At 61.3% G+C, this 27,917-nt stretch overlaps 3 protein-coding genes across 10 annotated transcripts; all 3 read left to right on the forward strand.

The window, feature by feature from the left end:
* The first annotated feature begins 635 nt into the window (after nt 1–635).
* Nucleotides 636–15,045, forward strand: ABCG4 (ATP binding cassette subfamily G member 4). Of its 3 annotated transcripts, none has more exons than XM_074848723.1 (15): nt 636–1,099; nt 2,741–2,978; nt 5,443–5,560; nt 5,645–5,777; nt 6,036–6,086; nt 6,270–6,415; nt 6,746–6,869; nt 7,107–7,221; nt 7,517–7,656; nt 7,987–8,085; nt 8,280–8,448; nt 9,010–9,110; nt 9,307–9,465; nt 9,630–9,748; nt 9,860–15,045. In XM_074848723.1, exons 2-15 carry the CDS (start codon nt 2,750–2,752, stop codon nt 10,083–10,085), a joined length of 1,929 nt encoding a protein of 642 aa, XP_074704824.1. In that variant the 5' UTR covers nt 636–1,099; nt 2,741–2,749; the 3' UTR covers nt 10,086–15,045. The 3 variants fall into 3 exon arrangements, with proteins under 3 accessions (XP_074704824.1, XP_074704827.1, XP_074704825.1); XM_074848726.1 differs by lacking the exon at nt 636–1,099 and adding an exon at nt 1,466–1,671; XM_074848724.1 differs by lacking the exon at nt 636–1,099 and adding an exon at nt 1,953–1,968.
* Nucleotides 15,046–15,613: 568 nt separating this feature from the next.
* Nucleotides 15,614–23,328, forward strand: NLRX1 (NLR family member X1). 6 transcript variants are annotated; one of them, XM_074848811.1, is made up of 9 exons: nt 15,614–15,771; nt 17,590–17,717; nt 17,906–17,966; nt 18,391–18,488; nt 18,699–19,315; nt 19,783–21,197; nt 22,032–22,118; nt 22,227–22,478; nt 22,632–23,328. In XM_074848811.1, the coding sequence occupies exons 2-9, from the start codon at nt 17,597–17,599 to the stop codon at nt 22,948–22,950; spliced, it is 2,970 nt and encodes a 989-aa protein (XP_074704912.1). In that variant the 5' UTR covers nt 15,614–15,771; nt 17,590–17,596; the 3' UTR covers nt 22,951–23,328. The 6 variants fall into 6 exon arrangements, with proteins under 6 accessions (XP_074704912.1, XP_074704910.1, XP_074704908.1 ...); XM_074848807.1 differs by lacking the exon at nt 15,614–15,771 and adding an exon at nt 16,359–16,439; XM_074848805.1 differs by lacking the exon at nt 15,614–15,771 and adding an exon at nt 16,870–17,088.
* Nucleotides 22,917–27,753, forward strand: NHERF4 (NHERF family PDZ scaffold protein 4). Its single transcript, XM_074848812.1, has 10 exons — nt 22,917–23,096; nt 24,391–24,418; nt 24,757–24,821; nt 25,033–25,244; nt 25,401–25,587; nt 25,676–25,812; nt 25,888–26,092; nt 26,253–26,449; nt 26,628–26,798; nt 27,051–27,753. Exons 1-10 carry the CDS (start codon nt 23,054–23,056, stop codon nt 27,093–27,095), a joined length of 1,290 nt encoding a protein of 429 aa, XP_074704913.1. The 5' UTR covers nt 22,917–23,053; the 3' UTR covers nt 27,096–27,753.
* Nucleotides 27,754–27,917: the final 164 nt, after the last annotated feature.

Raw genomic sequence — 27,917 nt, forward strand, 5'->3', positions numbered from 1 at the left:
TCATGTTTAAATGCTGTGGTGGGTGAGAGGTGTGAGTAACAGCGAGGATGGAGCCAGGCGTGGTGCTGCGGAGGGCGGAGGTGCAGGGGGATGGCAGGTCCCGCATGAGGAGCTGGAGCGGGCGGCGTGTGCTGGGGGTGAAGCCCTGGGTGGGAGGCACCCTCCTGTCAAGGCCCTTTGTGGCCAGCGGTAACCCCACCTGCCCTGGCTCTTGATGCCTGGGGTGGGCTTCCCAGGCACTGCTCTGCATTGCAGCCCCAGTTTCACCCAGGTTGTGCTGTCATTGGGGCGGCTGCACGATGGTGCGGCCCCTGTCCCGGGTCTGTGCAGGGCTGAGCAGGGGCAGAAGCGTCTTGGGCAGGAGCGGACTTAGGGGGTGTTGGGGGACTTAGGGGGTGAGCTGTGCCTGCTCACGGGGTTTTGGGCTGAGGTGGCAATGGAGCTGCGGTGGGCTCTGCCCCGGGTGTGAACAGGAGCAGGCAGTGGGGAGGGGTGCTGGAGGCGGCTGCAGAGACAGGGCGGGCAAACCCCAGGCTTGTGCGCTGGGGATGCTCAGGGCCTTCTGGCTTGCGGGGAGAGGAAATAAGGCCGGTCCCTTTAAGAGGATTTTTCGCTGCCTGGCAGGGCTGCCTGCCTGCCTGCCTGGGCAGCCCATCCTGACGCCCCGACAGGCAGCGGCAGCAGCAGGGACAAAGCTGGCGGAGAGGGGCATCGCCGAGCAGCCGGGCCCGGGGGGCTGCTAGCCACTGCTGGGCTGGGGTCGGGGAGCCCCCCCGCCCCTGCCCGCCCAGCCCAGCCCAGCCCTGCGGAGGGATGGGGAGGAGACCCCGGCTGGGGACCCGCAGGGGCAGCGCCCAGCCCGGGTCCCGGCGCTGAGGACCGGCCGGCTGTCACCGAGCCTTCTCCCTGCCCGGCGCCGACCCCCAGCCCCCGCCGCGGGCATCGCCCCTTTGTCTGCGGAGGAAGAGGAGGAGGAGGAGGAGGGAGCGGCCGAGGGCGCTGCGGCGGCGGCACGGCCGGGCGCTGGGCGCAGGGCGGCGGCGGGGGGGGCACGGCCGCTGCCGGCGGGGAGAGGAGCCGCCAGCCCGCAGCCTGCCAGGTGAGCCTGGGGAGCGGGGGGAGAGCCTGCAGGAGCCCCTGCCCGGCCCGGGGGGGGCTGGGGGCGACCGGGGATGGAGGGGGGGTCGGCGGGGAGCCGGGATGAAGGAAGAACATCCTCGGCACAGCCGCCTTCCCCACCCCTCGCCTCGGGGATGGGCTAAGCCGCGGAGAGCTGCTTGCGGGATTTAGCGCTCCTTGTAACGCCCAGCCGAAGGAGTCAAGGTGAGCCCGAGGGCGCTTGGTGCCTGGTGCCTCCCCCCGCCCCGGTCCCGCTGGCCCGCACCCTGGGGCCGCTCGCCACGGCGGGGTCGCTGTGCCGAGCGTGTCCCAGAGCTCCCGGCTGCCGAGAGCGGGATCCGAGTGCTGTGATCCCGCAGATCCTTCCCAGCCCTTCTTCCCCAGGGCTGGGGCTGGCTGTCCTCCAGCCCCGAGAGGGATCTGTCTGCAGCGGGGAGAGGGCTGGGAAGATCTCGGCGCAGCTCCTTGCGAGGCCGGCTTTGCCTTTCAGGGGACTGTGTGTGCATTGCAGCTGTAGCGGGGAGCTGCCTGCAGCCTGCGCCTCAGCAAAATGTAGGTTAGCAAAGCATTAGGACCCCGGCCTTGGAGGCAAGATGGGTGCTGGGCTCAGCCTGCTCAGGCACAGCTCAGCCTCCTCTTGCCGGTGCTGTGGGGATCCCCAATCCCCTCCCAGTCTTTGGTGCCGCAGTGGGACCTGGGGTTAGCCTGCTCCCCACCCTGCTTGGCTTAACATCCCCCCAGCACCGCAGAGTCCTTAAGCCAAGCAGAGACATGAGGACCTTGGCTGAGGTGCACCAGCTGTGGGGAGGACTGCAGGAGACACTGCCCAGCAAGAAAGCGTTTGGGCAGGTGTGTGTGTTAGCATCATGCAATGGCCCCAGTTAAGTACTGGCCTGGTCTCTGAGGCTGTGCTGGCAAGAGCTAGGAAGGTGAAGTGAGCCAAGGGAGGCAGAGAAGGACTGCCACTAGCAGGGCCCCCTCCCTGGTCTATTAAGTCTGTCTCAGCAAGCCCGTGGGGACCATGGGCACCAGCTCTGCCCCAGGAGCCCGGGTGAGACATGGCAAGCTTTGTCCAAGAAACTGGCTGAAACAGTCTGTTGCTTGAGACCCCATATCGGTATCCCACAAGCCCTGGCCAGGCCAGGCAGAGGTGGTTCCTGGTAAGCCCTTGGGGACATCCAGACACAGCTGGGTGTTCCCCATCGAGGACAGAACATCAGCTCTTCAGCATCCCATCCTGTGCCCACTGTGGCAGAAAGGAACAGTGCAGGGAGCCCAGCAGCAGTGGGGCCAGGGGTGCTGAACAGCCTGCCAGCTCTGCTGCCAGAGCTGGACCCAGCTGAGGAGGTGCATGAATTATTGACCGTGGAGCTGATCAGCTGCTCCTTGCTGTGAGCCCCTCGGTGCAGGCTCAGCTGCTCTGGCCAGGTCCGTCTTTCCATCCAGCTGTGGGTGCCAGACCATGGCTGGGCAGTGTATCACAGGGCAGAGGGGGCAGTGAGGTCTGGAGCCATCAGGAAAGGATGTGAGAGGACTTGCTGCGGGCTGGTCCCGGGCCCCTACAGTCCCTGGCCCTGAGAGGGGGGCCCACTGTGAGTTGATCCCTGTGTGTTTCCCACAGAGCAGCAGGATGGCGGAGAAAGGTATCGATCCCGCGTGTGTCTCCATTGCCCTGGAGGACACGGTGTGCCACGCCAGCCCCCCAGATGCCCCACTCCTCACCACCCACTTGAAGAAGGTGGAGAACCACATCACTGAGGCCCAGAGGTTTTCCCACCTCCCGAAGCGTTCGGCCGTCAACATTGAGTTCATTGACCTGTCCTACTCGGTGCGTGAAGGCTCCTGGTGGAGGAAGAGAGGTAGGAGCTGATGGCTGGGGAAGGGCAGGGAGGGGGCCTGCGGGGCTATCGCGTCTGTATGCCTCGATCTCACCCCGGTCCCCAGCACCTGCCTCTGCTGGATTTATTGCTTCTCTGCCAATTCCTGCTCCAGGCAGCCCCAGGCTCTGCAAGCCCAGAGTGCCTCAGCTCCCGGCGGGAGCTTCCCTCAGCGTGTGGCAGCGGGGCTGCGCCCAGGGAGCCACAGCAGGAGATGCTGGAGCCGCTCGCCCTGCTGTCCCCTTCGGCAGTGGGGGCTGGCTGGGTGGTCGGGCTGGCTGGGCGCCAGTGCTGTTTGCAGCCATGCTGGGCTGGCTGTGCGTGCCGGGCGCCTATGGGCGGAGGAGAGGCTCGTGTCCCGCAGCAATTACTGTATGCCTCTGCTGTGCGATGCCGGAGGAAAGCAGATCGTGGCCCAGGTATGCCTCTGGCCAGGGCCGCATGCGGGAGATGGGGCGGATTTCCTGGTTCGGGGCAGCCAGAATGGCTGAGTTTCCCCAGCACAGTGGTTTGGGGTGCGATGGCTGTGTGTGACATGCTGACAGCAGGAGACCCCGAGGAGTGCCCCAGCTCAGAGCCTGGCAAGGAGAATGTGTGTGGTTTTGCAGGGGATTTCCTCTCCAGCAGCTCCCTGCGCAGCTGAGGCCATGGTCCCCTTTCCTGTGCGCGACTCTGGCCGAGAGCTCAGGGAGGGGAGAGGGGAGGCAGATGGTGACTGGTGGGTGGTAGTCTGCTTTAATTAGCTCTCTCAGTTAATGGGATGCCAATCAGGCAGCCCCATGAGATGGAGGGGGAGCTGATCTGCAGAAGCTGAAGGCAGGCAGGGACGTGCAGGGGCCTGGGGTGAGCAGACCGAGGACGCAGGGCTGCTCAGCAGGGTGTCCTGCCAGCCAGGAGTGCTAAATGAGGCCTCTGACCCTGTCCCCAGGGCTCTGCGGCTAGGGAAACTGAGGCACTGAAAGACAGGACATCCAGACATCCTGACATCTTCCAGGATGAGATCTGCCAGTTTGTCGGGGATGCTGAGGAAGCATCCCAGGAGGAGCCATGGCACAAGTTGGGCTTCCCAGGGCAGAGTATGCAGCAGCACCCAGAAGTCCTGGGGACCAGCTGCTTGCCGGTGGGCCAGTGCCCTGCAGGGGGGGAGTGGGAAAGGCTGGGGCAGCTGGACCCGATAGGAGCATGCCGAGAGGTGCTGGGATCCTGGGGTGGCAGTGGGAGGGACTCTCCTCTCTCCTGGACTGGGCACAGGTGAAGGAGCTGGGGCGGGGAGCTCCCGGTGCCTTTGGCTGCAGCCCCCGGGATCCGGCCAGGCTGCCTCACTCTGCTGAAGCAGGAGGTTACTGGCAGTCAATGAACGCAAGTAACCGCTGCGCAAGCTGCAGTGGCGCCGACGTGAGCAGCATGCGCGGTGCCGGAGCTGTGTGCGTGGTGCTGGGATGCGACGGGGGGGCTGCTGGGCATGCTCGCTCTGCTGCCATCATGCACATCCCCCTGCCCTCCCCTCCCGGCCCTCGCTGTCCCTCTGCCCGTGGGGCCTGTTCCTGGGTGCAGGGCACCTGACCCTGAGGGGTGCAGAGGAGGAACCCGGAGCTTGTGGTGATGGACAAGCCAGAGGGGCTGGTCCCCCCTGCCTCGTGCGGTACAGGGACCGTGAGCGGGTCTGGCACTGAGCCTTGCCCCAGCCGGTGGGCAGGGGATGGATGTGTTGCCCTTGCCCAACACCAGCTGCCACCACGGGGTGCAGGGGGGGCATATTTCCAGCAGATGCTTAGACTTGGTGCATGGTTTAGCATGGTCCTAGCACCCTGTATACCATTTCTCTCCTGCCAGAGCTGTGTTTTGGGGGCAGCTCCTGAGAGCTTGAGGCTGTGCCTGTTCCCTACTCCCGACACATCGTGTTCCTTCTGCCAGAAAATGCTAATCAGCTGCGTTTAAAGCAGAGATAATTCCAGGTCTGATTAGCACTATCTGCTGCCGGGTGTCACAGCATGAATGCCAATGAAGGCAACAGCCAGGCATCCAGTGAGCTTGGGGACCCTGCCTGCCCCATGCTACCCTGCTTCTTGCCGCCCCTCTCCACTGGCCCTAGGGACTGGGATCTGACAACATGTCCAGGACCAATGTCACAGGCTGGTAGTCTTCCTCAGCAGCTACGTGCTCTGACCCAGGGATTTCCCTGGTCTTTACCATGATCCAGGGCATGTTCCTCTTTGGTGCTGGAAGTCAGTGGGGTCAGCCAAGGACCAGGGTCAGAGATCATGCTGGAAATGACAGCTGCTGTGCCTATAGCCCTGGGGATGCTGATGGAGACAGTCTCCAGGCTCATGCAGCCCCTGGCACAAGGCATGAAGGTCCTGAGGTTCCTCAGGGGCTGGGATGGCATCGCAGTGCCTGTAGTGCTGCAGCTCTGGAAAGCTGAACTCGTTCTGCTCTCTCCCTCCAGGGTACAAGACTCTCCTCAAATGCCTGTCAGGGAAGTTCTGCCAGCGGGAGCTCATTGGGATCATGGGACCCTCGGGTGCTGGGAAGTCCACACTCATGAACATCCTAGCTGGCTACAGGTGAGGCTGGGGGGAAGCCAGTGGGTCTGAGGGTGCGGGGCCAGTGGCCCTGTGCTACATTCCCCACACACCTCTTTCCTGCAGGGAGACTGGCATGAAGGGACAGATCCTGGTGAATGGCCGGCCACGGGACCTGCGCACCTTCCGCAAGATGTCCTGCTACATCATGCAGGACGACATGCTCCTGCCGCACCTCACTGTGCTGGAGGCTATGATGGTGAGCGATGTGGGAGCCAGGCAGCCTGCTGAGCTCTGTGGGGTATCATGTGGACTGTGTCCTTGGGCACTGAGCCCACACTGACATCAGTCATTTCCAAGGGCTCTGGGACACAGGAACAAAATCCTGCTGTTCTTGCTCCCTTCACCCTGAGCCCCTGCTCTCAGCCCTCGGTGGGGCAGGAACGGGGCCATGGTGCAGTCGATTCTGTTCCCTACATCTAACAGTCGTGTCTCCCTGCCCATCCTCTCCCTGCAGGTCTCTGCTAACCTGAAGCTGAGTGAGAAGCAGGAGGTGAAGAAGGAGCTGGTAAGTGCAGAGGAAGGTGGGTCCAGGCCCCTGATCTCTTCCTGAGACAGGGACAGTAGGGAAGGGAGAGCCCTGAGGGGACCAGGGATGCCGAGGGGCTTGCAGTGATGGAGGTCTGAAGGGCAGTGACAGGGATGGGGTGAGGGTCCATGGGAGCCCATGGTGAATGAAGCTGTCTCACAGGTGAATGAGATCCTGACGGCCCTGGGGCTGTTGGAGTGCTCCTACACCCGCACCATCTCGCTGTCGGGGGGCCAGCGCAAGCGCCTGGCCATCGCCCTGGAGCTGGTGAACAACCCTCCGGTCATGTTCTTCGATGAGCCCACGAGGTGAGGCCGCAGGGGCTGGGGCTCCCCAGCACCACCTGCCCAGCTGGGCTTCCCCTGCCAGGGGACAGCAGGGTGGCCAGCACCCTCTGGAGCACAGCAGGGCTGCGAGGCCTGAGGGTGGGATGTGGCTGTGCCCACCGGCTCTGAGGGGGCTGGGGTGTGGCAGGGCTGGGACTGCAAAGGGGTGCTCTTCTCCATCGGTCTGAGAGGAGGGTGTGCACAAGGGGAGGCAGGCGGGGGCATCTTTAGGATGTACTTCTCCCCCCTCTCAACTCTCCCCTTCTCTCTCTGCTGTCTCTTTCTCCTCCACCCCATCCTGCGTGGCCACAGCGGTCTGGACAGTGCTTCCTGCTTCCAGGTGGTTTCCCTGATGCGGTCCCTGGCTCAGGGTGGACGCACCATCATCTGCACCATCCACCAGCCCAGCGCCAAGCTCTTTGAGATGTTTGACAAGGTTTGGGCTGGGCTAGGACACAGGATTCTTCAGGGGTGCAGGGTCATGCTGCCCCCACGACCCAGGAGAGAGGCCATGGGAGGGATGGGCTGCAGGCATTTGACCTGTGGCTTGTGTGGCACACAGCCCTGATGGCCAAGGGTGGCCTGTGTTACCCTAGGGCGGGGAGGTGGGTAGAAGCAGGCAACAGTGCCCCTGGCTGCTCTGCACCTGCTATATCCTGGCTTTTTCTTGCAGCTGTACATCCTGAGCCAGGGCCAGTGCATCTTCAAAGGCATCGTGACCAACCTCATCCCCTACCTGAAGGGTCTGGGCCTCCACTGCCCCACATACCACAACCCTGCTGACTTCAGTGAGTGCTTCTGCCCTAGCTGGGGCTGTGGGGGGGAGCAGAGGGTGGCAAGGTCCAAACGCAGTCCCCAAGCCCTAGGGGCTGCCCGGTGTTCCCCTGGGTTGCCCAGGGAGCAGGGCTGCCCATACTCTTCCCGTTAAGTGGTGCTGGCTGGGCAGTGCTGCTGTGTGGTGCAGCATCGCAGGATGGGGGTTGTGCTGGGCTCCCACCCCTCTGCCCCACGGGGACGTGGTTTGGGCAAAGAGATGGCAAGAGCTGGCTCAGCGCCCCTTGGGGGTCCTGTCCTTCTCCACAGTTATCGAGGTGGCCTCTGGAGAGTACGGGGACCTCAACCCTGTCCTGTTCCGCGCTGTCCAGAATGGCATGTGCACCATGGCTGAGAAGAAGAGCAGCCCTGACAAGACGGATCCATCGTGCCCGGCACACTGTGTGACGGTAAGTGGGGGTGACAAGAGCCTCCTGCGGTGATGGGGAGCAGCAGGTAACAGGGTGCCTGCCCAGAGAACCTCAGTCACCTCTGACCCACGGTGCACAGATATCCTAGAGCGCTCTGTGATGTCTAGAGCCCCTTGAACACGGTGGGGAGCATGGAGGTGTTCAGCCAGCCTCTGCTTGTCCTGAGCAACAGCTCTGTGCTTGCAGCTGGCAGTGCCTGTTCTCACCAGGGTTGCTCACAAGGGGCACCCTGGGAGCGTTTGGGTGCCATCCTAGTAGGGAACCCATGTGAACTTGACCCGTGTCCCTAACTTGCCTGTGGTCTTGCAGGACGTGGACCACATCGAGAGCCACACGTTTGCCACCAGCACTTCAACTCAGTTCTGCATCCTCTTCAAGAGAACCTTTATCTGCATCCTAAGGGACACGGTGAGGGCAGGGGAGGCTGGGCCAGGGCTGATGGGATGGGGCCTGTTGGTCACTGAGGGCAGGCAGAGACAGGAGTTGATTGGGGGCTGGAGTGGGGCTCACCCTTGAGGAGCAGGCAGGCTGTCCTCTGCCCCCCTGGGCTGCTCATGGGATGCAGCCCTGCCTCGCTGAGCCCCCGTACCCTCTGCCTGCAGGTGCTGACCCACCTGCGGTTCATGTCCCACATCTGCATCGGAGTGCTGATCGGGCTGCTCTACCTGCACATCGGCAATGATGCGGGCAAAGTCTTCAACAACACTGGCTTTCTCTTCTTCTCCATGCTCTTCCTCATGTTTGCCGCGCTGATGCCCACCATCCTCACCTGTAAGGAGTTCCTTCCCCCAGCACCCACTCACTGCTCCTAACCCTTGGGGCAGAGGAGGGTGCTCCAGCTGTGTGGGAGTGTGTCTGCTGGGCGGTGTGTGGTGGAGCCAGATGAATTGGGCAAAAGGAGGGAAATAAGAAAGAAGAGGGGAAAAAAAGAGGAGAAAAATTTCTGTTTGGATGTATTGCGGTTTTGCCCTTTATTTGATGTTTGTCTATAATGTACTTGTCAGCTCAAAGCAGAAAGTTGGAAATTTTTTTGCTGAGAAAATGTCTGCAAAGCTGCATTTTCAGCTGCTTCATCTCTCTTTCACTTCCTTGAAAAGTTTGCCTAAAAAGCCCCAGCCAAGCTGACTTTTCCATGCAGAAAGTTCCCGCATTGGTCACTGATTCTTTTCCCTGGTGAAGATTTGAGCGCCCGCTCGTGGCACAGGCAGGAGGCTGCCTGGTGCGCTGTGCCAGGGCAGCATCACATCTGCCTGCACCAGGGCAGGTGGGAGTGGGGGCTGGAGCAGCCCAGGCCAGGGCACTGCTGGCTGCTGACTCTTTGTTTCCATGCAGTCCCCCAGGAGATGTCTGTGTTCCTGCGAGAGCACTTGAACTACTGGTACAGCCTGAAAGCCTATTACCTGGCAAAGACCATGGCAGACGTGCCCTTCCAGGTGAGCTTGTGGCTGGACTAAAGCGTGGACCTGATGCTGACTGTCCTTCCTTGGCACAGCCAATTGCCTGGCTACCCCAATACCCTGGGCTGGCCTTTGAGGGGTCCCCGCAGCCCTCCATCCCCCCGGGAGGGTCTGAGGGGTGAGAATGGCCGTGGGTCCAGCAGACCAGTCTCTTTGCTTGCCCCCTCTGCAGGTGATCTGCCCCATCGCGTACTGCAGCATTGTGTACTGGATGACGGGCCAGCCGCCCGAAGCCACGCGCTTCCTCCTCTTCTCTGCCCTGGCCACCGCCACAGCCCTGGTGGCCCAGTCCCTCGGGCTTCTCATCGGAGCTGCTTCCACTTCCCTCCAGGTTGGATGAGGCCCTGGCTTTGCCTGTTATTTGGAGAGAAGAGTTGCAGGGAGTCCCAAAACAAGGAGGGGTGGAGGGAAGCGTTGCCGTAGGCAGGCGTGTGAGTGCCACAGGCGGTGCGCCTGTGGACAGGGACATGACACCCAGTGGCCTCTGCTCCCCAGGTGGCCACCTTTGTGGGACCCGTCACTGCCATCCCTGTCCTGCTCTTCTCGGGCTTCTTCGTCAGCTTCAAGACCATCCCCACCTACCTGCAATGGAGCTCCTACGTCTCCTATGTCAGGTGGGACTGTGCGCACCGGCCAGAAGCTCCCTGCCCTGGGCTCCCATGGGCTGGGGAGAGAGTGGGGCTGCCTGGGGCACGCAGTGACTCTCACAGTGTGCTCTGTCCTAGGTACGGCTTCGAGGGCGTCATTCTCACCATCTATGCCATGGAGCGTGAGGACCTGGAGTGCCTCGAGGACTTCTGCCCTTTCCAAAAACCCATCAAGATCCTGCAAGAGCTAGATGTGGAGGAGGCCAAGCTCTACCTGGACTTCCTCATCCTGGGCATCTTCTTCGTCATCCTGCGGCTCCTGGCTTACCTGGTCCTCAGGTACAAAGTCAAATCAGAGAGATAAAGGGGCTATGGGGTCCCGGTGCCATTCCCGGGCCTGGCCTGCTGTGAGAGACGTTCTGCAGATGGACACAGTGCTCCTAGCAGGTCATGGACCACAGTGGAGGCATTGGTAGGTGCCAACGAGGCCTGGCTCAGTCGAGAAGGGTTTTGAGACATCTCGGAACTGTTTTAACCTTTCCACACACTCTTCATTGCAAAAGTTTTGTACAGCCCTGGCATGTGCCACTCTCTCCCCCAGGACTGACAAACCCCATGAAGCTTGGGTCCCCTCTTGTCGCCCCTGCTCGGCACTGCCCTTGTCTGCTAAACACATTGGGACACCAGGGACAGTCCCACGGAGGTGGCTGTCTGCTGAGCAAGGCCGAGAGGAGCCGGCTGCTCTGTGCAGGAGGGGAGCAGTGCCCTGGGGCTGAAGCTGGGAGGAGGCACCTGCAGAGCATGGGGTCCTTAGTGCAGCACGTAGCCCTGTTGCTCATGCTGGCCAGCAGCATGTGTGTCAGTGGTAGGAAGAGCCCAAAGATGCAGTAGGCCAAGTTGCACAAGGTCTTAGTATTTCCTGTCACCATAGCCACAGAAACTGCTACATCCCCTTTTTGTTTCTGCACAAATCCTCCCTCTTTTTTTTTTTTTTCTTTTCTTTCTTTTTTGTATAAACCCCACTGCTTCCCAGTCTCATGGAGGGGAAAGGGAGCCAGCAGGCAGAGAAGGACTTGGGGGTCTGTCTCAGACTTCTGCTCGGATGCCATCCTCAGAGATGGGATCTTCAAACCTGGGATGTGGCAGGGTCTGTGGGAATGGGACAGTATTCTCAGACCTTAGGGAGTCTCACATTTAGTCCCTGTTGTCTTTGGGGTCTGAGCCAAGAGCATAAAATCAACCAACATGGAGAGAAGTGACTGGTCCCTTCAAGTGCTGCATGGAGCTGGGAGGATTTATGTTCCCACACCCTGTCAGTGCCAGGCGGCTGAAAAGCGAGGCTGGGCTCAGACGTGCTATCGCTGGAACCTCTACTGCGGAAGAGCTGGCCCTGAGCCCTTCCCTCGCACCGTCGTGTTCCTCACCCCTCTTCCCCCCGCACAACTGTGGCTGTCTCAGCAGAACAGGGAGGACGAGCCTTGCTCAGCACCGGCTCTGCCAGGAGGGGATGCCAGCCCCAGGGACGCCTGGCCTTGTCACAGTGCAAACCTCCCAGGGTGACACCCTGCAGGAGGGGTCCCACCAGTGCCAGAACTGGAAAGCAGGTGAGATCTCGGAGCGGTTTGTTTGCGTTGGGTGACCCTGGCGCTGGGAAGGGCTTTGCACTTTGTGACTGGTATCGGGAAAATGTCCCTTTTGGCAAGTGTCTCTGGTGGCTCCTCCGAAGTCACCTGCCTCTCCATACCCCTTGCAGAGGGAAGGCGTTTCGGCACTTCGCTGGCTCTCCAAAGGAACAGAGCTGAAACCAGAGCTGGTGGGGCAGATCTGCACATGCTGCTGTGCTGGGAACACAGCATGCTGCTTAGCTACGTAGCACAGGCCTATCGCTGGGGTGTGCTGGCACTGGTGTCGTGGGGCTGCACTGGTCACCCGTGCACATGGGAACCCACTGCTTTTTAGTGAGCATGGACACGGGGAAGGCAGCTCTGCCCCATCCTGGCATGCTGGGCCCTGGTTCAAGTGAGATGCTGCTGCTGGCACTCTATCTCAGCAGCAGGGGATTGCAGGGCAGATGCCAGATTTCAGCAAAATCCTTGAGACTGTTCTTTGCTTTACTGGCTCGTGTTGGGACTGCTCTGCACAGCAGGGTCTGGCTGGCGTGCAGGTGGACGGCAGACGTGTGGCAGCACTGATGCTGGGCTCTCAGCAAGGTCGGGTTTCCCCTGCCTGGACAGCGCTGCTACGAGGAGCTTGTAGCCATGGGGCCCTCCTGCACAGAGGGTCTGGAAGCAGGACGTGCACTGATGCCCTTTTCATGAAGAGCACTGACGTTTTTCCCAGGGACTCTTGCCTGACTTACCGCCAGCCATCCCTAAAAATACCACTTCGCTCCTGGATCTATCTTCACTGCCAGCCCTGTGCCACAGTCTGCAATGGAGCCGTGCCAGTTTGGGGGGCTGCAGCCTCCCGGGCACGACGCTGCCAACTGCAGCCACAGGGACATGGTTGAGTGGGGAACGGTCCCTGTGTCTGCTCTGTCACGAGGCGGATGGATGGGCAGAGAGCTGGGGGGATGGTGGAGCTGTGGGCTGTCACCCTTCTCCATCTCGCTGTCTGTGGGGCTGATGGGACCAATGCCCCACTTCTGTCCTGCCCTTGGGCTGTGGCTAGTTAAGCCTTGCCTAGTGTGCACTGCTGGGCTGAGGGTTTTTCCCTGGATGGATACCAAGATGGCAGGAGGTGCCAGTGGTGGAGCTTTGTGCAGCTCCTGCCTCCTGCCTGCTTCCTGGCAGCGGGGGCTCTCGTCCTGCCTCCTGCACACTGGAGGCACTACTGTCCCCAGCGCTGTGTCCTGCTGCTGCCTGCACCCAGCCCACGGTGCCTCCTGGGACAGCCCTGTGCCATCGCAGCCAGCACCACCGCCACTCCCAGAAGGACCAGGACGAGACGGACTAGCGATGGCCCACGTGTGGAGCAGAGGGGGTTACCAGCAGGCACCCATGACTGCCACTGCCCATGTCCCCCCCGCCCCAGGAATGCTGCGACAGGAGCCTTGGCTGGCCAGCCTCTGCTGCTTGCAGAGAAACCCCATGGGACAGACTGCCCGAGCTTGGCGTGGCCGGAGGGAGACTGCTGGGGCAGGTGGCTCCACAGGTGGATGCTCGGACCAGCCTGTCTGGGATGGGGCAGTTGGCAGCACCCCGGGATCTCCAGGACAGTTCAGCACAGCCTGGGCGTCCTGCGCCAGTGAGTGTGTGGGCTCCAGAGTCTCAGCTGACCAGGTACACAGCCCCTGCAGGGCAGAGGGCCAGGGCAAGCCCTGGAGATGGAGGACGGCTGTGTCCCTGAGCTGGGCAAGGGCACTGGGGAGCGGGGGTTAGGGGGCAGGTGCCCCTTGTCCTCAGGGTCAGGGCAGCGGGAGGTGGCCCAGAGGAGGGCACTGGCACTCCCAGTAGGGCCAGCAAGTGAATGTGTTGGTGCAAAGGGGCTGTGATGAGGGAGGGATCTGGGCACCCTGCGGCACAGAGGGCCTGGGTCTGGCAGACCCTGCCCCAGGCACACAGTGCCAGAGGAGTGAACTGAGCTGAGGTGCCCAAACGGGGTTATCCGTTGCCCTTTCCTCTCGGCAAGGACAATACCAGAGACGGTGGAAGGCACAGAGAAATGCGAAGGACCGAGCACATTTTCACTGAGCCCTGCAGGCTGGCGTGGCTGGGCCAAGCACTCAGGATTTATTGCCCCTCCCCTCCCAGGTGGTCCCCTGCCCTGCAGGAGCAGGGCAAGAGGGGTTGTCTCTGCCCTGGCATGGCAGAGGGATGAAGTGCAGCAACCCTGCTCTGGGGAGCCCTTAGTGGAGCAAGGCTCGGCTGCTCCAGCCCACTGACTACCAGGCATCTCTCCAAGAGTCTCTTCAGGGCAAGATAGGCACTGAGCCGGGCTGGGGTGGGACCCCTTGGCAATAACACTGGTTGTTTTGTAGTGTGGGGCCGGGGGTGCCCAGGCTGGGTCTTTCTTTGTCCTGAGTGGGTGAGGAGCACCCATGTGCCAGGCTGGCACACAGCAGCAAGGATGCACTTTATCAGAGCAGGGGAGTGGGGTTGTGGGTGCTTCTGGCTGCAGGAATCCCACCAGGGAACGCGTCTGGATAATCAGGAGGAGTGTGATGGAGGAGAGCAGGCTTCTTCCCCCACACCTCCTCTCCCCTCCCGCCCCCTGCCTTCCCTTGCAATGCACTTTGAATGGATGAGGATGTGGTTCAGGCCATGGCTTCAGCTCCCTGGGAGCACCAGTTGAGTCTCAACCCATCTAAAACTGCTTCAGCCCCTTAGCCTGGCTCCTTAAGCCCACAGGCACAGTTGTATCAGGTACTGCCTGTCCCTCATGCGTGCTGTGAATGCAGGCAGGCAAGCAGGTGTATGGCCTCTCACCTCCACGCACGTCCAGGCCACCTTTGTCACACGCACAAGAAGAGCAAATGCATCATCACTCAGCTGGTGCTAGGGTTTGCTGGAGGGGAGAGGGCTAGAACAGGGCGGGGATGGGGCTTCTCCCAGGGTTTTGCCCCTCTCAAAATCAGGCAATAAAACAGTGTTTCCTTCTCACTGTGTGTGGACACTATTTGTCCTGTCCCTCTGCCACAGAAACTCCTGGTGCCGCAGGCAGCCTGTGGGTGTCTGGGATCTCTGTGTGTATCCCTGCTGCGCTGGGCCCGGTGGTTTTCCAGCCTTCACCATCTCTGTGTGTGCAGAGGAGGTTGTACAGTGGGGGGTGCATGTGTGATACAGGGCAGGGGTGCACCATGCAGAGGTGCAGCTATTGAAACCCATGCTTCCACATCACCAGAGGTGAGCTGCTTTTTTCCTGGGACTGTTTGCCAAAATATGACGCAGATAATGGCTCAAAGGCCGAGGGAGTCGGCTCGCACAGCCGTAGCTCTGCTGTGGTAGCCACGTGTGGGTGGCATTTGCCTGGGTTCTTCTACCTTGCCAGGAGGAGGCTGCGAAGCGGGGCCAGGGCATCACTGCCCACAGCTGCAACCTGGCAGGAACCAGGCAGGGCGGAGGCAGAGCTCTCCCGGGCTCTGGGGGGAGCATGGGGCTGCTGGCAGGGCCCTGCTGGCTCTCCGGGCTGTGCCGCACACACAGGTAAGTGCCCCGCAGGAACAGGGTGTCCGAGTCCCAGCTTGCTGCTGGTGCTCACCAGTGTCCAGAGAGCCCCAGGAGCTGTTGAGCAGGCGGAGATGTTGCGGCTTATTTCAGTCTTTCTGAGACGCCAGCTGTACTTGTTGGATTTCACACATCAATAAAACTTATATTTATAGTGTACTGCCTGGATGCCTCCCCTCCCTGAGCAGCCAGAGGGCACGCACGCGAGGGGAGATGTGTGCACACAGGTACACCGACAGACATCCCTGTGTCAGGGTGTGGAGAGGGGTGCTGGGGGGGGAGCATGCGGGCAGGTGGCTGCACACATTGCTGGGGACAGGCACTTTCTCCAGGCTCTTTTCTCTGTGGGACTGCTATTGTCCTGCTCCCTGCAGCGCGCTCTGTGTGAGGCGGTGGCAGCTGAGCACGGGGAGGGGATTTCGCTCCGGAGTGAGTCTTGTCCTTGTGGGCTCCTGTTGCGCATCTGGGCACCAGCTGGGGGTGCAGAGCCACCAGATGTGTCCAGAGGAAACCCCCACTTGCAGCACTGCTGGTAAGACCCCAGGACCACCCCCTCGTACTGTGTGTGTCCCTGTGTTTGGGGGAACAGGTGTTTTTCCTTGTGGTGTGCTGTGTCTGAAAAGAGGGGCCGTGGCCGCTCTCCCCGCGCCGCTCAGCGGAGCTGGCAGCCACTTGCGCAGGGCAGGATGAGACAGGACGGCGTCGCAGGAAGTTGCAGCTGCAAAACAGCCGCCTCCAGAGAGAAGCCTCTTCCTGGGACGGGGATGGAAGGAGGCAGCTGAGCAGCACCAGACTCTCCTCCGCGGTCTCCGCGGGTTCAACACCTGGCAGCACAAGCGCGGGGAGCCGTGGGCTCAGCCTCGCTGGCCAGGAGTCCTGCTGGAGGTAAAGCCGCCACTTCTGGCACGGCCATCGCTCTCGCCTTGCTCAGCGCCAGTCTCACCATTGCTCTAGGCTCCAGGTCCCTGTGCCGCCGGGGCCTCGGCCACCGGACACGGAAGCAGGGAGGTGGGAGGCCGCGGTAACCAGACAGCGAGGGCGTGTGGGCCAGGCATGCACCAGGGCTCCCTGAAGAGGGGCTGCAGCGGGTGGGCGGCGCGGGGACCTCTGCCCTGGGCGGTGGAGGGTTACGGGAAGGAGCCAGGAGCCAGGCATGGGACACATCGGGGTTCTCTTTCTGCAAAGTTCTCGAGGCCAAGACACCCAGGTTCAAGGTCAGCTCCACTGCCCCCACCCCCCCCATGCCTCAGTTTCTCCATCTAGGTAACACAATGACGGACTGCAAAGAGCCTGGGCTGTGGGAGGTGTAAGCAAGCTCTCGCCCTGCTCGCCGTCTCCTGGGGGAGGCCAAATACAGAGAGATTTGCACGCTGTCCCTTCCTATCTGCTGGGGTTTACTTACACCCTCCCCCCACCCCGTGCCTCAGTTTCTCAGGACGTTGGGGCTGTAAGTGCAGGCTGTGCTCCTGAAGGATCATCCTGCTGAGCCGGGGCGGGAGCCTGAACCAGCGCCGGCACAGCCGGTTCTGCCAGACTGGACCGTGTCGGGGCAGGTAAGGCTGGGCAGGGCACTGCTGCGCCACAGCCCTGGGGAGCAGAGCTGACCCCCCCACCTCGCTCTGCCCTGCAGAGCCAGGCCCCTGCGGGACAGCTGCTGAGCCCCTCGTCCACCTCTGGAGACAGGAGCTTTGCCTGGGAAAAATCGCTCTGTGCCAGGCTGGACCTGCTGAGCCCCCGCAGCCCCCTGCCAGCCTGTGCCCCAGCTACCGCTGGCTGCAGCCTCCCCGGCTGCTTTGCATCGGCAGAGGCTGTGCTCAGCGCCCCTGCGTGCTGCAGCCTCCTGCGCCTGGCAGGCCCAGCGAGAGGGCTCAGCAGCTGCCAAGGACGCAGCAAGGGCTGCCCGCCGCGCGACAGCACAGCTTGGCATGGCCAGCCACCACAGGGCAGCCCCAGGGCACGCCAGGGCCGGACTGGGGGAAGCCACCATGCATGTGGATATGGGATCACCTTTATTTTCTGCCTTTCCTAAGCCCTTCCCTGCTGTCTCCTCTCTCCCAGCCCCATCACCTGTTTTACAGGATTTCGTGGCAGTTTGGGGAGGACAGTTGGTTTGTTCTAATGTAAAGCCCTAAAATGTCAAGCCCTTAAGCCTGGGAGGAGGAAGCCTGCCCTCTCCCCAGCACTTTTGTTCTCTCACTTATGGTAATTGTTATAGCTATACTGTTACAGCCAAGTCTAGGCCAGCGACTTTTAGCTGCCAACAGGGAGATTATCCCCTGTTCCTTGTGCCCCCAGTGAATTAGCTGGATGGTCCCAACTGAGGCCCTGGGGGTTGGTGACGGGTGTGGGGGGCAGGCAGGCTTGCCTGGCAGTGTGAGTACCTCCTTGGGGCCCTGCTTTGCTGCCCTCTTGGCTGCAACCCAGCTGATGCGATGCCTGTGAATGGTGCTGGATGTGGAGTGTGAGGTGGGACGTGCTTCTGCCAGCTCAGCTCTGCCCCAGCCACCCTCCCAGCCAGCCCACCGCTGCTCCCCATGGTCGGTGGGTTTGCAGGGTCAGATGTTGGAGTAGGTCATTCCTGATTCAGGCATCTCTGGGCTGGGGTGGGGGTAGGTACAGCCTCAGGCTGCAGACTGGACTGGGGCAGGAAACTGGCAGGTCCAGACACCCAGTCTGCCTCACGGGCTGTCCCCTCTCTTTCAGGCAGAGGATGTTGCGGGCCATGCAATGCCAGAGCTGCCTGTCCTGGGGCAGTTGGACACATCTGCGTCGATCCCTGCCAGGGAGCAGGGGGACCCAAAGTGTGTATCTGTGTGCTGCTCCGGTGCCAGGTGAGCTGGGCTCTGTGCCTGTGGATCTGACCCCAGGGAAGCCCTGTCCCTTGTGGACGTCCCTCCCAAGCTGGAGCCTGTGCAGTCTGTGGGTCACACCAGCAAGGCGTGAAGCCAATGAGCTCAGTGGTGTTATTTCTGCTGGGCTGGAGAAGGACATCCCTGACGTGTGTGTTCTTCCCCTCAAGGCACTGCAGGCAGCTACTTCCTCAGGAAGATCCTTTGTGCAAGTGGCATCTCCCTCCACAGGTACAGTGTCACGCAGCTGGGGCCTGGCCCATTCTGCCCTGTGGCTGTTTGCCACAGGACCCGGGTGGTTGAGCTGGCTGCCTTGGGACCATCGGGGCTCTGTGGGCAGAGACACTGCTTTGCCTCCACCTAGAAAATGACCCAGACGCAACTCCCTGTCTGCTCTGAATTCAGCCCGAATTCTCTGCTTTGCCACAGGTTTGCTGGGGATGCACAGCGTGTGGCTTGCTGACCTGCCTCCAATTCCCAGCCCTGCCCTGGCCCCCGGCTCTGTGGTCTCTCTTGGTGCAGGGGAAGGAAGGGGTCAGCTGGCTCTACCCAGCACTTCCCACAGCATTCACTTGTGGTCTGACGCCCCTGCCCCAGGAAGGGCTTGGAGCTGCTGGCTCCTGCCCTCCTCATGACACTCTCCCTTCTCTTGCAGGGGCTGTGCTCGCTACCAGGGAGGGTCCCAGGAGCGCTCTGCCCAGCCCAGCTCCTCTCGCCACGGCCTGTCCCATCTGAGGAATGTGGCTACTTCTGGTAAGCTTGCAGCCCTGTGCTGAAGAGGATAGAGGGTCCTAGACAGCAGGTTGGGGGCAGCTGCTGTCCTGGGCAGTGTGAGGGTTACCAAGAACTGCGATCTGTCCTCCTCTCTGCAGCCACCTCACCGCAGTGGCTTGGGGCAAGCAACTTCCCCATTCCCCTGACAGTGAGAAGCCTTTGTCTTGTCGAGTGCCTTCCTCTTCCCAGATGCCATCAAGAAACACCAGAAGAGCCTGTCTGCATGGTTCAGCCACCAGCCCAATGAAGAGAGGCAGTTCGGCCCTTCCTTCTCGCTGGACGCAGTCCACGTGGACCCAGTGATCCGAGAGAGCTCCCTGGAGGAGGTCCTGAAGCCCTCGCCTGACCTAACCATCCAGAACCAGCTCCAGCAGCCCTGCAGCCAGGTTATCAGCCTCCAGAACCTTTTTGATGTGGATGCCTGTGGGCGGCAGGTGAAGAACGTGGTGCTGTATGGCACTGTGGGCACAGGGAAGAGCACCCTCATCAAGAAGATGGTGGTGGACTGGTGCCATGGTCGCCTACCCCGCTTTGAGCTGGTCATCCCCTTCTCCTGCGAGGACCTGTCCCATAGTCATGCCCCCATCTCCCTGCGGCACCTCATAACCAAGAAGTACCAGCACCTCCGGGACGTGGTACCTATGCTGGGCGCTTCCAACCTCAAGGTGCTTTTCATCCTCAATGGCCTGGAGCGCCTCAACTTGGACTTCCGGCTGGCTGGAACGGAGCTGTGTTGTGACCCCAATGAGCCTGTGCCTCCCTCTGCCATCGTGGTCAACCTGCTGCGAAAATACCTCCTGCCAGAGGTCAGTGTCTCCCTCCAGCTCCTTCGTGCTGGAGAAGGGCTGGGCGTGAGCCCTGGGGCGTTGCAGGCATGGCCATCATGCTAATCGCTTGTAGTCCAGCTTGGCTGTGAGCGAACAGGCAGCCTCCATTCCTGCAGGGACTCACCAAGGTGGTCTCATGTCACTATTACTGGTTTGTATCTCTGGGATCTTTGGGGAGGCCTGGTAAGGCAAAGAAGGAAGTCTGCTGGGCTGTGGTCTTCCAGACTCAATATATGTCTAGCAGGGGATGGGGAAAGCTCTTTTGTCCCCTCTGCCTGGGCCAGATGTGAACCAGCGCCCTTTGGGCAGCAGCTTCTTGAACCCCAGCCCCTGGGTGATGTGATCCTTGTGCACCTACATGTGGGTTATGCACTTGGGACCCTGCTGAGCTTAGATCAAAGTCACAGAGGGAACACCTCCAAACTCACCCAGCCCTCTGCTTCCAGGCCAGCATCATCGTCACCACGCGCCCATCAGCGGTGCGCCGGATCCCCGGCAAGTATGTGGGCCGCTATGCTGAGATCTGTGGCTTCTCTGACACCAACCTGCAGAAGCTGTACTTCCAGATGCGTCTCAGCCAGCCTGGCTGCAGTGGGGAGGGCAGTGCAGGTAGCAGTTCAGGCGAGAAGGAAAACTTGGTGGAGATGTTGTCAAGGAACTTGGAGCGCCATGACCAAATAGCTGCTGCTTGCTTCTTGCCTTCTTACTGCTGGCTGGTGTGCACCACGCTGCACTTCCTCTACTTCACCAGGACGGTGCCTCCCAGCCAGACTCTGACTGGCATCTACACCAGCTTCCTGAGGCTCAACTTCAGTGGGGAGGTGCTGGACAGCACTGACCCCACCAACATCTCCATGATGAAGTATGTGGCCAAGACGGTGGGCAAGCTGGCCTATGAAGGAGTGATGTCCCGCAAGACCTGCTTCTCAGAGGATGACCTGCAGCAGTGCTTTGAGGTGGAGATGAAGACTGAAAGCGAGCTCAACCTCCTGGAGGTCTTCCGCAGAGACGTGTTCCGCTTCTTCCTCACTCCATGTGTGCAGCCAGGCAAAGAGCACACCTTTGTCTTCACCATCCCTGCAATGCAGGAGTACCTGGCAGCCCTGCATGTGGTGCTGGGTGAGAAGAAGACCCTGGCACAGAGAGTGGGGAAAGAGCTGTCAGAGGTCATTGGGAAGGTGAGTGAAGATGTCGCTGTTGTTCTGAACATCATCTCCAAGGTGTTGCCCTTGCGCTTCCTGCCAGTGCTCTTCAACCTGCTCAAAATCTTCCCTCGCTACTTTTCCCGGCTGAGTGGTAAGGACCGGGATGCTATTGCCCACACCATGGCAGAGGAGCTGTTCAAAGAGGAGGACTACTACAACGATGATGTCTTGGACCAGATCAATTCCAGCATCCTGGGCGTGGAGGGCCCCATGCGCCACCCTGATGAGGCCCCTGACGATGAGGTCTTTGAGCTCTTTCCCATCTTCATGGGTGGGATACTGTCCCGCCGTAACCGTGCCATCCTTGAGCAGCTGGGCTGCTCCATCAAGAACCTGGCAGCCTTTGAGATCGCCAAGGCCATGAAGAAGACAGTCATCAGGAACAGCCGAAAGGGGCTACCCCCCTCTGAGCTGATGGACTACCTCTTCTTCCTGCATGAGTTCCAGAACGAGCGCTTTACAGCTGAGGCCATCCGCTCCCTCCGGACTGTGAACCTCTCATCTGTCAAGATGACCCCTCTCAAGTGCTGTGTCCTGGCGTCTGTCATGGGCACCACGTGCCATGAGGTGGAGGAGCTGAACCTGACCTCCTGCAACCTTGACACAAGCAGCTTGAGGATCCTCTTCCCTGTCCTGCTGCGATGCAGAGCTCTCCAGTAAGTACCACCTTCTTCTGCCCTTGGACAGTGCTCAGAAATTGGGCTTTCCCTCACCTCTGCCCATCCCAGGGATACACCAGGAGCTGGAGCGTGGCAAAGGTAGAGAAGGGCCTGCATGCCCTTGGTGATTCGCGGGCCTGGGGGACTACAGCTTCCAACATGCAACACTCCTCGAGCGGCCTCGCTGGGCACTGCGTGCTGGGATTTGCAGTCCCGACACACCCTCCCCGAGGACCCTTTGGGCCGCTCTCTGCAGCTGGTGCCACAGGCTGGGCTGCCAGCTCCCCTGGCAAACCCAGGTCCCTCCCATTGCTTGGTCCCCTGCAGCCACCCCGCATCCCCGGGTAGCTCTGCCGCTGCTAACGGGCAGCAGATTCGCGGCCCGAGAGAGCGTGGGCTGCGCACAGGGCTGGGCTCCGTTCCAGTCCGTTTGTGGCACTGCAGTCTTCCTGTCGCCCAGGGGGTGGCGAGCCGTGCTCGGCAGAGATGGACCCGGCTGTGCAGCGGGGCTGTGCAGCACTGCCTTCCTCCAGATGCTCGGGAGGGCTCGGTGGGGTCCTGATCCCTCCTCAGCCCTTCACCCACCCTCTGCGGACCCTGCACCCCCCGCCTTGCTCCTGCTGGCACTGGCTCTGCTGGCTGATGCTACCCAAGCTCTGGTGTGGTTTCAGTGAGCTCCCTTTTGGAGAGGAAGCCTTGTGTGGCCTTGTCTGGGGAGCCCAGGTAGCATGGTGATGGGGAGGGCCAGGGAAGATGGAGAGAGCAGGGTTGCCAGCCCCACAGGTAACAGCCATTGTGGCCCTGCCACCCCCGTGTCTCTCTCTGCATCAGTCTGCAGCTCAACAGCCTGGGCTCTGACGCCTGCAAGGAAATCCGCGACCTGCTCCTGCATGACAAGTGCGTGGTGAGCAACCTGCGGTGAGTACTGCCTCTGGCCCTGCATGAAACTGTCTCTGCTGCCCAGCGTGTGCCTTGGCCCTGGGCCCCCCGCCCAGCCTTGGCATTGTCAAGCTCCTGTGTCCACAGGCTGGCAAATAACCCCGTGGGCGAGCAGGGGGCACAATACCTGGCTGAGGCACTAGCAGGCAACCGCTCGCTGACCCATTTGTCCCTGCTGCACACTGCGCTGGGGGACCGGGGCACCGAGGTCATTGCTCAGCACCTGGGTGAGAACAAGCACCTCCAGGAGCTGAACCTGGGCTACAACTCCCTGACGGACGCAGCTGCCTTGCAGGTGGTGGAGGTGGCCAAAAGGCACGCGACGCTGGACAAAGTGCAGTGAGTTTGCTCTGTCCCATCTCTTCCCTCTTGCAGGCGATGCCTCTGACCCAGTGGCCCTCCCTGTGGCAGTGAGCAGGGAGCCCCGTCTGCCCCTGCATCCTGCCCCCCAGCCCTCACAGTGCCTTCTGCTCCTTTTCTCTCAACCTGCAGTCTGTACTTCAATGACATCAGTGAGGAGGGCAAGCGGGCACTTCACAGCCTGCGCATGGACCGGGATGGCGTCAGGGCACTGGTCTTCCTTACAGCAGGCACCGATGTCTCCGACTACTGGTCCCATATCCTGAACGTGGTGCAGAGGAACCTGCCTTTCTGGGACCGCGAGCGGGTTCGACAGCACCTCACCCTCATCCTGCAGGACCTGGAGAGCAGCCGGAGACAGACTGCCAACCCCTGGAGGAAAGCCAAGTTCCTACGAGTCGAGAGTGAGGTCAAGAAGATGCTGGGAGAACTACAGCACGGGATCCTCTAAGCTGCTGTCCATCCACCCGGCCAGGGAAGGAGCAGTGCTGCTGGGGAGGAAGCACTGGAGTGTGCCCCAGCAGCACATCCCCCGTGCCCTTACCTGTGTGGCGATGCCCAGTGGCTGGGTGCTTCCAAGGCTGTCAAAGGTGCTGGGTATGTGGGGCTCAGCCGTCATCTGCGGGCAAGGCTGAAGTATGGGAGAACTGTACAGAAACCAGGCCAGGAGCAAATGGGACTTGTTCTTCTGGGCTTGTAGAGACCCAGGCCCTGCGCTGGAGCCACTGCTGGCCTGGCCACAAGCCACATCTGTGGCAGAGGGGTGGGACTCAGGCTTGCTCGTGAAACCTTTGGTAGCATTAAAGTGCACCGCTTTGTTTCCACTGAAGCATGCTAGTGCCAAGACTTGATCTCCTCTCCGGGCTCTTCCTGGGGAGGAATGCGGAAGGTGCTGGTGCAGCCGTCCCTCCAGCAGTTGGAGTGGAGGGCTCTGGCCCTTCCCATCTCACGAGGCTAGGATGGGGCAGCCCACTTCTGCTCCAACCATGCCAAACCAGTAGGTCTTCCCCGCTGTGGGCTGCCTTTGGGGGCGACTGGAAGCTGAGACACCAGGATCTTCCCAAGCTGGGTGTCCCAGGCCCTGGTCCCAGCTGGGCGAGGGCTGGCAGTGCCCTGGGGCTGGGAGGGCAGGGGAGATGTCGGGACTGTTTAACTATTAAACCTGGGGCGTCTTGGAAGAGGCGGGGACACCGGCTTCCCTGCCACTTCACCCTGTACCTTGCTCCCTCTCGCATTCCCTGCAGCCATGAAGCAAACAAAAGGTACGTGCTGGGGCAGTGGGGCTTCGTCCTGTGGAGACCCTTCACCACACACAGCATGGAGCAAGGCAATGTCAGAGCCCAGGCAGGCCATGGAAAGGAGCTAGAGGCATCCAGGAAAATGCAGATGGACGTTGTGGGGGCACTTGGGTTTGGGGGTCCTTGTGCTAGAAGAGGTGGGGAGGGGTTTTATGGAGAGGTGCTCAGGGAAAGGCCTCTATCTCCATCTCCAGGCTCCAGCCAGCTTTCTGGGGGCCCTGGTGAGCCCTCTCATCAGTCTCTCAAAAGCCCTGTAAACCTCAGGGACTACCCTTCATCTGCATACTGCCGCCTGGCCCTACTTTGCCCCTGGTGCTGCAGGACCTTGCTGGCCTCGGCAGCAGCGGGTACCCGTTGGACCCAAGCAGCAGCTGTCCCACTGCTTTGAAATGCAAGAGGACACTGGTGGCAGGGCCAAGGGCTGAGCTCTGCCCAGGCACAGGCTGTGGCTGCGGAGCTGCATGGACTCAGCAAACCCCCTCACCTGGCGTGGCATGCTCAGCCTGCGGGTGAGCAAGTCCTGAGTGCTTGAGAGCGTGGGGTCTGCTCCCGGCCCGCCGCCTCCTGCACTGACCTCTCCTCTCCTTCTGCAGGGCTCGAGGGTGACAAGAAGTCCATCGTGTAAGTGCTGAGCTCCCCCTGGCCAGGGACTTCCTGGGGCTTGTGGCCCCACAACCGAGCTGTGCTAGGGCACATCCTCAGCTGAGGTGGTGGGAGTTACGGCTGCCAATCCCAGCTGCCTGCCCCAGCAAGGTCTTCCCTGAGTTGTTAGCTCAGGAGAGATGTGGGGGACAGTCCAAGAGGGAGATCCCCTCCAGGGCTTTCCCCAAGGAAGAGGAGGCACTGGAGCTGTGGCCCCGGCTGGCCCTCTCTGGGAGGAATGGGGCTCACCTGGGGAGGGCAGGGGGAAGGCTGTGCTGGTGCACTAACGTGGCCTCTCCTGCCCTTTATAATTTCAGAAAATTTGAATTTAACCCCAAAGATGGGATCGACAACCCTGCCTTGTCTCTGACTGAGGACACGGGTAAATACCCTTATCTCTCCAGGGCATCCTTGTGTCACCATGGGGTTCTGGCAGCTGGGCATCACTGGGGTCCTGGGCTCTCATGCCGGGGAGCTCTGAGGAGGTGAACACATGAGGCAGTGGGGATGGGGAGACCCCAGCCCAGGATGGGGTAGAGAACTCGTGTTAGGATCCCTGCAGGGTCCTGCTCACGGGCTGTGTCCCCATGCAGATGGCGAGGGTGTGGGGGAGCCCCGCTTCTATCTCCTGAGCAAGGGCAACACAGAGACCTTCGGCTTCTGCCTCCATGAGGAACTGGGCTGCCAGGGCCACGTCATCCGGCAGGTCGAGCTGGGGGGTCTGGCCCAGCGCAGGGGGCTGCAGGATGGGGACCGGCTCCTCCAGGTCAATGGCCACTTCGTGGACCACATGGACCACCGCAGGGTAAGCTGGGAGCACCCTGGGGCTGTGGGAACACTCGAGTCCTCCTGGGCCAGGGGCACAGAGGGTGCAGGACCCTGCTGCCCCCTGGGGCCCTGATCCCACAGGCTGTGGTTGGAGGGGTGCCCTGCCTAGGGTTCACAGCCTCAGTCCTTCCAGGTGGTGCAGAAGATCAAGGCCAGCGGGAACCAGGTCCTACTGGCGGTGCTGGACGGTGACTCCTACGAAGCAGCCAAAGCCCTGGGCAGGGACCTGTCCCAGATGCTGCCAGCTGACATCCGCCCACGTCTCTGCCACATCATGCGGGACAAAAGCGGTTTCGGCTTTGGCGTGTCAGGTCCAGAAGGTAAAGCAGGCAGCGGGATGCCAGTGCCGCCAGCCTCCCTGACACAGCACCCCCACTCATGCCAGACTGCCTCTTCCCCTCTCTGCAGGCACGAAGGGCACCTTCCAGCTGTCAGTGCAGCAGGATGGGCCAGCGGAAAGAGCAGGGGTGCCACCAGGCTCCTGGCTCCTGGAGCTGAATGGGGCCAGCGTGAGGAGCTACTCGCACGCGCAGCTCGCCAGAAAGGTGCGTGCTCCCGGCGCGGGTGGGTGGGGGACCAGGGCCAGCAACATCACTGAGCGCCCTGTGTTTCCCATCCAGCTTAAGCAGAGCGGCAGCAAGGTGACGCTGCTGGTGGCAACCAGTGCTGTGGAGGAGTTTTACCGCCTGCGGGGCCTGCGGGTCATGGCTGCCTTGGCGGACACCTCCTGGCTCCCCTTCAAGGTCCGGGAGCTGCACATGGTGAAGGGTCCAGCTGGCTACGGGTTTCTGCTCAAGGAGGATGACTGCAGCTCAGGGGCCACAGGTGAGGGCGCTGAGGGGGGCAGTCTGTACCTGAGCAAGGCATGTCTGAGGGTCAGGAATATCCCCACCTGCGCACGGGGCTCAGCGGTGCCAGTTCCCCTCTGGCTGAATGCCTCTGTGAGCATCTCCCCACCCTCCCTCCCTCTGTCCTGCTGTGGCAGGCCAGTTCCTGTGGGACGTGGATGCGGGGCTGCCGGCCGAGCAGGCAGGGATGAAGGAAGGGGACCGTCTCCTGGCTGTGAATGGTGAGAGCATCGAGGGGCTGGACCACCAGCAGACAGTGCTCAGGATCCGTGCCCATGATGACCAGGTCACGCTGCTGGTCATTGACCCCGCTGGCGATGAGTTCTACCAGTCGGTAGGTTTTGGGGACTCGGTGTGGTCTCGCCCTGGCTGGGGAGCTCTGGGGTGCTGCGAGGCTGGATGATGGGATGGGTGTCTTGTCACCAGGCCTGCACAGCGAGGGCGTCCCCAGGGGACCTGGCTTGCCATGGAGCACCAGGAGCTGTACAGCTATCCCTCTTCTGCTCTTCCAGATCGGGCTGTCCCCTCTGCTATTTTTTGAGGATAGTGACCCTGCCTTAGGCTCCCACACACCCTCCCTGCCCTCTCCCAGTGGCTCCCCTGGACTCTGTCACATTGAGGTGGGACCAAAGGGACCTGGCTTCTGGCTGGTAGCTGCTGCCAACAGTATCGGGATCACACAGGTAACCCTTCTTGCCAGGCCCTCTCAGCAGTGCTGATCACAGCCCGGCACTGCTCTGAGTCCTGGCACCCTCCTGCCCTGCCTGTCCCAATATTTCCCTGGCACCTGTGACACTGGCAGGAGGGGGCTGCGTGGTCCCCTGGCCACAGGGGCCAGGCAGAAAGACCCCTCAACCTGCCGATGGGGCAAGGGTGGAACGTGGTGGGGTGGGTAGATGCGTGCTGCTCACAATGCCCCCACTGTGTCCCTGCAGAGCCCACACCAGGAGGAGCAGAGGAGGCTGCACCAGGCGTTCTAGAGGCCCAGGAGCACCCTGCCTCTGGCCAGGCTCCTCCACACAGCACCTTGACCCAGACCACCTCCAGCTCAACAGTGCTCCCTGCCTGGCTCCCTGGAGAGCACAGCGCTGCTCAGCACGGCCGTTGCATGCACAGCTGTTGTGTCTCCATGCCCACAACGGGGCTCACAGCATCGCACCTTCCAGAGACCCATCTCCACTGACTGAGACTGACTCCAAGCTTTTATTAACCAAAGCAGTGGCTTCTTGTAACCTGAAGACAGACCTGTGTCTTTGCCTGCCCAGCTGCATCCAGGGGTATCTAGGGACATTGCACTGAAGCCCTTGCCCAGCTCCAGGCTCTGGGATCTCCCAGGAGAGCCAAGGCACTGCCCTCTACACCATGACCCAGGGGACTGGGGAGCCTGAGGCTTGGCTCAGCCCAGGGCTGGCCTTCAGACTGCTGTGTGAAGGGGAAAGGGAGCAGCGGATGTCGACGGGGCACTGGAGGAACCCCCTACCTCTCAGGCTGTGGGCTCAGGTCTGCCCCTGCATGGACATCTCTCTTGCACTCCTCCTCTCATCCTCCCTGTGAACTTGTGGGCAGCGAGCGTCCACCACCCATCACAGCACTGCTCCTGTGTCACCCATTTGGGGTGTGAATAAAAGACAAATCCACGCTGCTGTTCACGTGGGTAATGTTACAGGGAGGACTGTGACTCAGCAGTACATTCAGACTGGACATTAGGAAAAAAAAATTTCACAGAACGAGTGGTTAGACAGTGGAATAGGCTGCCCAGGGAGGTGGTGGAGTCACCATCCCTGGATGTGTTTAAGGGTGGT

Source organism: Strix aluco, chromosome 23 (assembly GCF_031877795.1).
Source record: "Strix aluco isolate bStrAlu1 chromosome 23, bStrAlu1.hap1, whole genome shotgun sequence".
Taxonomy (NCBI): Eukaryota; Metazoa; Chordata; class Aves; order Strigiformes; family Strigidae; genus Strix; species Strix aluco.

Excerpts from the sequence above, each read along its gene's own strand:
- ABCG4 (XM_074848723.1), top strand. The coding sequence starts at position 2,750 with ATGGCGGAGAAAGGTATCGATCCCGCGTGTGTCTCCATTGCCCTGGAG. Across the intron at positions 8,086-8,279 it reads TCTGCATCCTAAGGGACACG|GTGCTGACCCACCTGCGGTT; the intron begins GTGAGGGCAGGG and ends CTCTGCCTGCAG. Across the intron at positions 9,466-9,629 it reads CTGCTTCCACTTCCCTCCAG|GTGGCCACCTTTGTGGGACC; the intron begins GTTGGATGAGGC and ends TCTGCTCCCCAG.
- NLRX1 (XM_074848811.1), top strand. The coding sequence starts at position 17,597 with ATGTTGCGGGCCATGCAATGCCAGAGCTGCCTGTCCTGGGGCAGTTGG. Across the intron at positions 22,119-22,226 it reads TGCGTGGTGAGCAACCTGCG|GCTGGCAAATAACCCCGTGG; the intron begins GTGAGTACTGCC and ends CTGTGTCCACAG. Across the intron at positions 22,479-22,631 it reads GCGACGCTGGACAAAGTGCA|TCTGTACTTCAATGACATCA; the intron begins GTGAGTTTGCTC and ends CTCAACCTGCAG.
- NHERF4 (XM_074848812.1), top strand. The coding sequence starts at position 23,054 with ATGCCCAGTGGCTGGGTGCTTCCAAGGCTGTCAAAGGTGCTGG. Across the intron at positions 24,419-24,756 it reads GGTGACAAGAAGTCCATCGT|AAAATTTGAATTTAACCCCA; the intron begins GTAAGTGCTGAG and ends TTATAATTTCAG. Across the intron at positions 26,799-27,050 it reads ACAGTATCGGGATCACACAG|AGCCCACACCAGGAGGAGCA; the intron begins GTAACCCTTCTT and ends GTGTCCCTGCAG.